The sequence below is a fragment of the Seriola aureovittata genome, chromosome 23 (assembly GCF_021018895.1).
Source record: "Seriola aureovittata isolate HTS-2021-v1 ecotype China chromosome 23, ASM2101889v1, whole genome shotgun sequence".
Taxonomy (NCBI): domain Eukaryota; kingdom Metazoa; phylum Chordata; class Actinopteri; order Carangiformes; family Carangidae; genus Seriola; species Seriola aureovittata.
Genome location: NC_079386.1, coordinates 6,075,894 through 6,086,807, shown reverse-complemented (window position 1 = coordinate 6,086,807; position 10,914 = coordinate 6,075,894). Strand labels below are relative to the sequence as shown.

Sequence of the window (10,914 nt, the reverse complement as noted above, 5' to 3'; positions counted from 1 at the left end):
GTGCTGCGTTCAGGTGACCAGCGGAAACGCCTTCTCACAAGCACCAAAGTTGTAATTGCAGGTACAATCACGTGATTTATCATAATTGAGGATCATGAAGAAAAAAAAATTAACAACACTGTGCCTGCAAAGAGACACACCTACCCTGCTTCATACTGGTTCATTGATAAATATTAGGTTGATTTAAATAGTAATACGGATGATACAGTAGAAATCCTGTCTTAATCACAAAGTAAATAATTATGTGTAATAGTAATTATGATTATTTCGACAAGGCAAAGCATATTTCATGCACAGATAATTGAAAGTGCTTTTCATATTGCATTTCAAATATAAAAAAAATCATAATTCTTCCTTATATTTCTTTATGCCATGGGACTGTAAAAATCCAGTAGAAAAAAAATTGCATCGACAATTTTAATTGTAGAGATTTTGACAGGAGGAAAAACACAGGTGTATCCCATATCGTTAATAATAATAGCTGCGTTCCATTTAGGTAAGTGACTTCCACGGCCCTGGTGTTGTGTGTGTTGCCTTGCTTGTTTTGCTTAGTTGGATACGTAATGGAACAGAACCGCCTGTGTGGAGATAAAAATGGCCGACCTATTATAATGTTTTGTGCTAGCAGGGGACGGAAGAAGTTGACAGCCAGCCTCCACAACTTTTAACGGTAACCGGTCACGTTTGACATACACCTACACAGACCAGTTTTATCATATATAAATCACATAAATTTAACGTTAAGTCCAATATTAGCTTGCCTTTTAGCTAGTCCTCACCATCTCCTTAGCTAACCGTTAGCTAGTTTGACGTATTTTCATCAGCTAGCTTAAAAGTGGTTGCTAACTTTGTCAGCCGTTTAGTGCTGTGCGGGATGGGAGCGTGAAATATAGAACAATTACTATAGTTAAACAATGTTTTCTATCATTATAGTAGCCTATACCTAACTTAGTTATTCAAAATATGAAGCAAAAGCATGAAGAATAAAGAAAAAAAACAAAGGGGAACACTAGCTACACTAAACAGTACAGATAGCTGTAAACACAGGTTTTCTTTATCACCATTCACACATTAAAATAGGATTCAAAATAAGAAGATTTCAAGTGGAATTATTGAAGTTGTCAATATCTTCTTTTTTTTTTTTAATAAAAATACATCTATTCCACACCGGATTACAGCATGTTCAACATTAATCTGTGTACAAAGTGTATTACATAGACAACACTACTTTACAATGTCCTCTCCGTGCCCATTCTCCACAAAGACATTTTCATAAATGCTGACTCCCTTACTTAGATCCTATCCATCTTTTGTATTTGTAATTTCTCTGTTTCTCCTCATAATTCCGATTTTTGTCGGCAGCCTTGAAGGCAACATCTGCCTCCGCTTTCACTCTCCTGCCGCACAGGCGCACTGGCTGCATGTTAGGAAGATGAACAAGGTGTATACACCTCAGTGTGTGTTTGTTTGTTTGTGCCTGATTTGTCATATTTGACATGTGAGGAGCATGGTGGTGAGGTGGCTTAATTGTTCTTAAATACTTCAGAAATATACACTGCTATGCTAAGCAAAAGCTTTCTTGGAGACTGTTTCGAAAAAACTGTCAGGATTATAAAACAATGTCAACAATGTTTCTAAGGTAAAATACTGCTCTAATTTCTGTCCCTTGTAGTATAATAGTCTGTACAAATTTAGTACACAATATTGTACACTTACAATTGTAATGACTTGTAATATTTGTGTTTGTAGCCCATCAAATACATGGAAATATATCTTTGTATATTTCCTATGGTATAATATTGAATAATGTAAATAGGCCTCTGTATAAATGTGGCTGTGAGCATCACCTGCTGGAATGAAATTCAATTACACCAGTGCCACATCAGTGGGTGAACACCACAGGGTGTGGTTTATTTTTCATAGTGGATACTTGGTCAATGAAACAGAAAAAAGAGGTCAGAGTTCTCAGAAATACACAGAATTATCTTGAAAATGTATTTAAATGTGTGCAGTGTATGAAAATGGACACTGCCACTTTATATTGTGTTGTCAGGATCATCAACATACCCATCAGCCGTCAAAAAGATATGAAACATTTTATACATAATACATGTATATTAATAATATATTTTTATGAAATATAATTATTTCTTACTATTTAAACTTTTCATTATTTGATGTCAGTCTGTCTATCTAGGTTGAGATGGACCAGTGCACAGTCTGAGGAGAGCCAACAGTGAATTACTGTACACTTAGCATGGTTATACTCTTCTCTATTTGGAAGTCTGAGAGACATGTGCATTATATGTTTGCTTATGCTATACAATACAGATGAATGCTCATACCAGAGAAGAGAGGATTGATTTTGACAGGCTGTTAAGCAGGCTAAACCTTTCCCCCTTGACGATAAAAAAAACCTTTTTCTCACCTCAAACATGCCATAAATACATATAGGTATGCAGACAGTAAATTTTGCTCAGAATTGTCAGGTGATTATGTTGCTGATAGTTAAATGGCTATGTTTTCCATATGGTTGAACATGTTATCAAATCCTTAAATTACCACATAATGCACTATATTTCCAAACAATCACTATTGCAATGGATTTCTTTGTGTATGTTATGTTGTGATTACTTATGCTGCATGTTGATGTGTATATGTTTCTGTTTGTTTCTTAGTATAACAAATCGGACAGAAAATGACATCATCACAAACATGACTAGTGGGAACTTTTTGTGGATCGGTCTACACAGGGAAAAACTGTCGTCTGATGGAGGCACCTCTCTGTTCCGACACTGGGCCAAAGGAGAACCAAACTCTATCGAAGAGCAATGTGTCACCACAGCATTCAGTGACTCAGGACAGTGGTCAGATGATAATTGCTCCCTCAGTTTCCCATTCATCTGCTTCAGAACAAGTAATGGATTTTATTTCTACTCTCATATACCATGTAGAGGTTTGTTGTTAGATTAAGGCATGTTCGGATATATATAAATAGATATATATAAGCAAATATTAATTCCTAACTTAACCTTGAAATCAACCGGGAAGATCAAATTCACAATGGAAAGATTTGTTGAATAGGACAGTATTGAAAAATTATATTAATATAAGGAAATTATTTTTGTCTTGAAGGTGAATTATTTAGCTTCAAAGAAATTTCACAAAACCACAAAAATCAAGTCAAATCAGATCAAATCATACACTCTCATTGAAAGAATTTTTTCACAACTGGAAAGGCATTAGAAAAAAACAGAAAGGGCTTGACAATCACTGAGGATAAAAACTGGATTTTTAACATTGTAAACTAATGGCAATATACCCATGATCTATATACGTATATAAATAATTCTTGTCAGTATATCATTTTATTTGAAAAAGCATGGAGTAGATTGAACCTACAGGATAGTAGTGAAATGATCAAGTGATTTGCAAGTTGGAGTTAATCATCATTAGGAGTAGTGATTATGTCAGTAATATAATAAGTCAACATGATTTACCGAAATATGTTATATGCATCAAACACCTTATGAATTAAGAAACAACAAACCAACAATTCTTATACTTTCAGTCTTATACACTGAGTTGCTTTCTTTGTCTCAGTTCCACCCAACGCAGAAAACTTCACCTCAACAGGACAAAATGACACCAGTATCACTCTGCACTGGAATAAAGTGAATGACAATGTCAGCTTTTTTCTCCAGGTTAATGGTACAGAGATAAACATCATGGCACCAGATGGAGATGGACCAGTAACTCACACAGTCTCATCTCTCACTGCTGGAACTAAATACACATTCACTCTCTTCTCTATGCTTGAGAACATCAAAAGCAGTGGAGTAAACATCACTGCAATTACTGGTGAGATATTTTATTTTTTCACTATGTCTTTACTGTAATGTGACCGCAACCCTCTTCATTTCTCAGTTACTGGAAGCAGTAGCTTAAATTGAACCCAATGTGCTTGAAAGCTGATACATTTTCTCCTTAAAGGTGAGCAGTTGTTGGACAGTTAATAATAATTACCTACAGCAATAGTATCATTTTCTTTTTACATTTAAAAATCAATTCCCTTCCTCCTTCATGTACCAAAGACTTTTTCTTCAGTTTCCTCCTTCCTTCCCTTGTTCAGTCATGAGTGTCATCTTAGCATTTGTAAGAGGACACTGACAACATAATCTTACCTTTCTTTTCTTTATGTAATGTAAAAATGTAAAGTATGTTTCATTTTATTGTCAGTTTTTATATCATGCAACCAAAATACAGTATGCAGACATGTACAGTACATATTAGATTTTCTAGAGATTTTAAGAAAATATGAATTCATTTGAATGTATTTTTCCTTCCATTTTGCCAAAATTGACCTTGACTCTACAAGCTACAACAAAAGGGCCTCGTAAGTATATGCATTTTTACTTTAATTTTATCGTCATTTGCCTTTGCTTTGTGTATCCAATTAATAAACTTGTTGTCATCATCTTAATCATAATTTATACCTAGTCACAACTATACTATATTTATCTTGTGTTTCATTATCTGTTATGTATCTCTTGTATTTAACACGGGCTACATCAGGCACTAGGCTAATGTTCCTTGTGTGTCTACAAAACCAAAGAATAAATACCTGCGTTATGATTTTATAAATACAAAAGATTAAACATGATTTATAAAACATACACTAATTATACCAAGTTCTCAAAGTAGTTTTCCTGGGTTTGATTCATAAATTCTATAGAGGTCATAGTTTTATATACACATGGTAAAGCAATTTTTCATTCATTTATATATATAATACTTATAATGATATAGTATAATCTAATATAAGTATAGTTATTATATTTTATATGATGTTGAATGTAAGTTATGTTGATCAAACACACTCGCATGTATATTATCGTGTGTATTCTTTCCTGTAAAATATTGTACATATTTGTCAACAGATCATTTTGTTGGATTGAACATCAAATTAAAGTCAACTATTCAGCTGTCAAACTCATATATAGAGAGTGTGTTGGCAGAGTTGAGACTAATGTCATGCCTAGTTTGTATTCACATCTGATTCAAATAATCTACAATTTATTGTGTCAAGCATTAATATCTTTTTGTTTTGTGTGTGCATGTGTCTAGCTCTGCAGACAATACAGATTGTTGCCACAGTTGAAGTCCCTGCAGGGTTAAGTCTGTTGAGACATGAGACCAGTGAAGGAAAGACAAGATGATATGGTTCTGCAAAGCAAAAACAAGTTTTTATGTTGATTAGAGATTTAACATTTTAAATTGCTTTCCTTGAAGTGAATTGCAAAAAAAATTATGATGGGAAATCAATTTTATCAAATGAAATGTAGTTTCACCTATTTGGAGAATTTTCTTAAAATAACCCTATCTCAAATTTATACAACAATACTATTCAGTATGCATTACTAATGACCTTAATATACTTTTTTGTATTTACTATTCAAAATAATTCAACGTACCATTTAGCAACTTTAGCGTGCAATGATAATTTTACACAGAGAGAAAGCAAATGTCTTTCTAAAGTTTTGTTTGTTTTTTGTATTTTACTTTTTTTCACTACCATTCACAACTAATTGTCCAGATCTTCTACTTCCTTTGTGCATAGCATTATCTTTATGTGATGTTTTGAAAGAACTTTATACATTTCTTACCTCATGTGCTCCATGTAGCTATAACACGTGCAGGGATCATTCCCAAAACAAATATACAGCACTGTAATTACCTCATGCTGCGTGAATATACATAGTATGTTCCTGTCAATTTGAAATAAAGAGCCTTTTGAGTGGTGAAGTGATAAATGTGATTGTCTTGCAATGCATTTCAAAACAGTGCAAATATAACACTATTATAGAGTAAAATACAAAGAAATGCTACACAATACAAACCCAGTGAGGCAGCTGATCTAGACATTACTCCTCCCACCTTGGAAAAACATTTTGGTTATAAAGCTTTGGAGGGAAAAAAAATTCCAGAGGGAGTGGTAACAGAAAACAAGGAGGACTTTAGCTTTGCAGTCCCTGTGTTTGCCTTTGCTACCTCAGAGGTCAAGTTTCACGTTGAGCAACAAGGTAAGATCAAGACAAACTAACAGATGAGTATGTTTAAGTAAACAGATACAATAATTTCAATGATGTCTATGATGTCTTTTACCAGGAAGCTATAGTGGAATATAAGAGGGACTAATATTTGAAGCCATTTGCCATCTTTCGGTGGGGTGGACAATTATGGGAGCGTGGTACAGTAAAACACTTGCAGGATGATGAATTACACTGGGTGGAAAGGAGCATGCATGTTAGTATCTGGATTTTATTTCTAGTGTATTCAGTCCATGACTGAAGCTGAATTGAGAGTGAGTTTCCGAGAGTGAGTGAGAAGCTGAGTCATGACCATGCAGCTGGACTTTGGCCAGTGGGCAGCTGTGAATTGTTTAAAGTTAATGATAAGCAAGTTCAGATGTTTCTGGTTGTACAAAAAAGTAGTTATAGTGCCCACATTAATGACAAAAGGGAGGAAATTCTGTGGTCTATAACCATATGGTAAATGTCTGTTTTTAAAGTGATTGGTAATGTCACCAAAATAAATTTCCTCTGTGACTCAGAATTATTTATTTCTTCATAATCAGTTAATACTGATCTTCTTTCTTATTTTCTCAGGTCATGGCTTCACCCTGCACTCTCCTGTCAGATGTGCAGTTTCAGTGTTGCATCTGTGAGGATGTTTTCTTTGAGCCAGTCTCCATTCCCTGTGGTCACAGCTTCTGCTTCACCTGCATCACATCACACTGGGACAGCAGCCTTGCCATCAGCTGCCCTAAATGTCAGACAGTCTTTGAGGGCCGTCCAGAGCTTTGTGAAAACTATTTCGCCAAGGAAATGTCAGAGCAGATCCGAGCAAGAAGGCAGAATGACATCATACCAGGAAAAAGCATCCATTGTGATGTGTGCGTTGGGAAGCAAACAAAGGCTTTGAAGTCCTGCCTCATGTGTCTGACCTCGTACTGTGAGAGCCACCTGGAGCCTCACCTGAGAGTTGCCACCTTGAAGATTCACAAGTTGATTGAACCTATTGCAATGCTGGAGAGCAGGATGTGTAAAAAGCACCAAAGGCTCCTGGAACTGTATTGCCGGAGTGACCAGAGGTGTGTGTGCGTGCTGTGCACCGAGACCGACCACCGCTGTCATGACACTGTCCCAGTGGAGCGAGAGAGTCAGAAAAAAAAGGTGAGGTCCTTAACTCCCCATCATCATTTTGCCATCATCCCATCAAATTCTTTGACAGCCTTTGGACTTTGATTCCAGTTTTGGGTTTAATCAATGTATGTAATGTTCAGGCTCAGATGAAAAGGATGGAGGCTGATGTTAAGCAGATGATCCAGGACAGGCTGCAGAAAGCGGAGGAGATCAAACACTCTGTGGAGCTCAGCAAAGTGAGTTCATATAAGATCACTGGATGTTTCTGTAGGAAAACTGGGCCAAAGAAGCAGCACTTTAGAATGTATAAGAAAGTAGGAAAAGAGGCTGAAAAGATGCAACCAACAACAAGAAACGTAAAACTTAATCAACCAATTCAACTAATACATATACATATACATATATATATATATATATATATATATATATATATATATATATGAATCATATGCTATGGCCTTCGCATATGCCTTCGCATATGCTATGGCATATATATATGTATATATATATGTGTATATATATATATATATATATATATATATATATATATATATATATATATATACATATATTGGTTGTATATATACACACACAGACAAATTACAGGAAAAACCAACATAAAGTGTCTTAGTAAGGTGTTTGGCCACAATAAGCCGCCAGAACAGCTTCAAAGACTGTGAAGGCCATAGCATATGGTTTTCACATCCATTTAGTGACCCCTCGTATGGGGTCCAAAAGTTCCCATTCAAGTAAATGTATGTTTTCGGATTGCAGTAGTACAATACTTTTTCTGCTATGCACACTCCACTACATTCCTTTTATCCATATGTACTGTATAACCCATTTAGTTATTTTTCCTTATTCAATATCTCCAGCAAAACTCAAAGAGGGACATTAGTGAAAGCATGGAGGTCTTCTCTGTACTGTTTCGTTCCATGGAGAGAAGTCAGGCTGAGCTGGTGGACACGATCCAGAAGAAGCAGGCAGCAGCAGAGGAGAGGGCAGAGAGGCTCATCGCAGAGCTGGAGCTGGAAATTAGTGAGCTGGAGAGGAAGAGAAATGAGATGGTGCAGTTTTCTCACTCTGAGGACCACCTGCATCTTCTGCAGGTCAGGAGTCAACTCACAGCAAAACGGAAAGAGGAGCAGTCAGTGTAATTACTATCATTAGCCTGAAACAATATTAAGAGATTGAGTTTCAGTGAAAGAAGGATCATTTGTTCAGTTGTCTTGCAACAAGAGGCACTACTTCTTCTCAATAATAAGAGAGAAAAACTGACCGTAAATGTGATTGTCAAACAGGGAGAAATCGATACTTAAAGCAGAGTTGTCAGACAGCATTATGAAGAAAAGAATTCTCTAACTAAAGTGAAGTTTGCTCTTACAGTGTCATCTTTATTCCCATCTCGTGTCATATTGTCTGGTCTCATCTCTGCTTTAAAGCCATTTCTCTCTTTTTTGTCTTATTTTGTCAGAGGTTTCCGGCTCTGAGTTCACCTCCATCTGCCAAAGCCTGCTCTGACATCACTGTCCATTCAGACACATGTTTGGGGACTGTAAGGAGAGCCGTGGCCAACACTGAAGAGCAGATCCAGTTGGCTTTGAAAAAGCTTTCTACTCAAGGTCAATGATAACTGCACTACAACAGTACTCAATGTAAAAAACAGCAGCTTTAATTGAATGTCACTGACCACAGCTTGAACACATGACCACTGTTTGTATTGCTCATATATTTTAATTAATTTACAGCGCATGAGAAGATGAAGCAATATGCAGGTACAGTTTGACTTAGACAGTAAAACAAATAGTCTCACATCTTTCAGCATCTGTCACTGTTTTGTCTTTGTTACATCTTTGTCCTGTTTCTCTTCAAAATTAGTGTCAATAAATATAATATCAATGGACAGAAAATAAGAAAATGGTATAAAATCCACTGGAAGGGAGTAAAAAAAAAGGAAAGGAAATCTGACATAGTTACAGTTACATCTGAAAAGGTTTAAGTCTGCAACATTTGTCTTCATTCTAATCTATTGAATTTTTAAAATGTATTGTTTAGTCTAAAAATGTCAACAAATTGTGACTGATATCCATCACAAGTTCCTAAAGCATTATGAAGAAAAGATGGTGGTGATGTCACCATGCTTATTTTGTTCAACCAAAATAAATTAGTAGAGCAGCAAATCCTCACATTTTAGAAAATGTAACCTGTCATTTATTTGGCATTTTTGCTTGATGAATTACCAGAGAAATTAGTTGATTACCAAAATCTTGGCGATTAATTTTCTGACAGTTGACTAATTGATTAATTGATTAATTGCTTCTGCTCTGATTGGGTTCAGTGATTGAATACTTTCTCAGCCATGAAATCAACCAACAAAACTGCAAATCATCTGTGCATATTGTGTGTATATTGCCATAGGGAAAGTCCACAGGATACTTAAAGTACTCATGCAACTGGATATTACCTGCCTTTGTAACAATGAGAAACACTAACTTAGTAACTTTTCATCAAGTACTTGTTGCATTATTTTTTTCTGAATGCCTTAACTGATGGAAACAAATAAAAAAGAATAATTTATGTAAAGAGGATTATGAAGTTTAAGTTCCATATAAATTGTATCTGTCTACCAGCTGATGTTCATCTGGACCCTGGGACAGCCAACCCTTGGCTGGTTCTGTCAGAGGATGGGACACAGGTCTGGGATGGAGATGTTGAGCAGAACTTGGTGGACATACCAGAGCGTTTTGACACAGCACCATGTGTCATTGCCACCCAGGTAAATAAAGATCTTTGTATATGTTTGTCCCTTCAAGAATATTATGTCTTTCTGTTTCACACACTGAGAAATAAACAGTGACCTGAAGTGCTCTTGCTATGCAGGGTTTCACCACAGGGAGGCACTACTGGGAGGTGGACGTGACAGACAAGACAGCGTGGGACTTGGGTGTAGCTCAACAGTCAGTCAAGAGGAAAGGCGTGGTGACACTGTGCCCAGAGGAAGGCTATCTGACTGTTTGTTTGAGGAAGGGCAGTGAGTACCGGGCATGTGCAGGACAGGCAGAGCTGCTGTGTCTCGCTCAGAGGCCACAGGTTCTTGGGGTGTTTTTGGATTACGAAGATGGGACGGTGTCCTTTTATGATGCACAGGCCCAGTCACACATCTATTCCTTTACAAAGTTCCAATTCACTGAGGCCATGTTTCCCTTTTTTAACCCAGAAATGAGTGATGGTGGCAATAACAGCTCACCACTTACCCTCTGCCCTGTCAGTGGAGTCAATGGAGGCGGGGATTTAGATGATATTACAATATGATGTCAAATGTGTATTCAGTCTGTTTATAGTTTTCTCATTTAAAACAGCATAAGATTGTTGTCTGTGTCATTTCAAACACTTATGGTTTTTGTTTCATGATTTTCAAACATTGTCTTCTGAAATCTATTGTACAGAAACGTGATTAGTTATGCTCTTCATCCCTATTTGATGTTTCATTCACAACAGTAACTACTTTCAGATATGGATGAATAATTAATATCCTATTTTTAATTTGCCTCCCTCCTTCAATAAACTTCAAACTGTTGTACCTGCTAACCTTTCCTCCTCCTCCTCCTCATTCATCTTCCCATCACTTGTGCTTGATCAAAAAGTAACACCTTGAGCATATACCTGCCCCTTTCAAATAATATTTGTCCATAGCCATTACAGGCTACAG

The 10,914-nt window shown here is 36.3% G+C and overlaps 1 protein-coding gene across 6 annotated transcripts; it reads left to right on the top strand.

Annotated features, from left to right (window-relative positions):
* The first annotated feature begins 583 nt into the window (after positions 1 to 583).
* Positions 584 to 10,855, top strand: btr33 (bloodthirsty-related gene family, member 33). Of its 6 annotated transcripts, none has more exons than XM_056368423.1 (11): positions 584 to 670; positions 2,679 to 2,917; positions 3,705 to 3,861; positions 4,379 to 4,396; positions 6,669 to 7,235; positions 7,346 to 7,441; positions 8,081 to 8,314; positions 8,680 to 8,827; positions 8,954 to 8,980; positions 9,836 to 9,981; positions 10,086 to 10,852. In XM_056368423.1, the coding sequence occupies exons 5-11, from the start codon at positions 6,672 to 6,674 to the stop codon at positions 10,515 to 10,517; spliced, it is 1,647 nt and encodes a 548-aa protein (XP_056224398.1). In that variant the 5' UTR covers positions 584 to 670; positions 2,679 to 2,917; positions 3,705 to 3,861; positions 4,379 to 4,396; positions 6,669 to 6,671; the 3' UTR covers positions 10,518 to 10,852. The 6 variants fall into 6 exon arrangements, with proteins under 6 accessions (XP_056224398.1, XP_056224397.1, XP_056224399.1 ...); XM_056368422.1 differs by lacking the exon at positions 584 to 670 and adding an exon at positions 1,447 to 1,639; XM_056368424.1 differs by lacking the exons at positions 584 to 670; positions 2,679 to 2,917; positions 3,705 to 3,861; positions 4,379 to 4,396 and adding an exon at positions 6,006 to 6,083.
* The last annotated feature ends 59 nt before the right edge of the window (positions 10,856 to 10,914 follow it).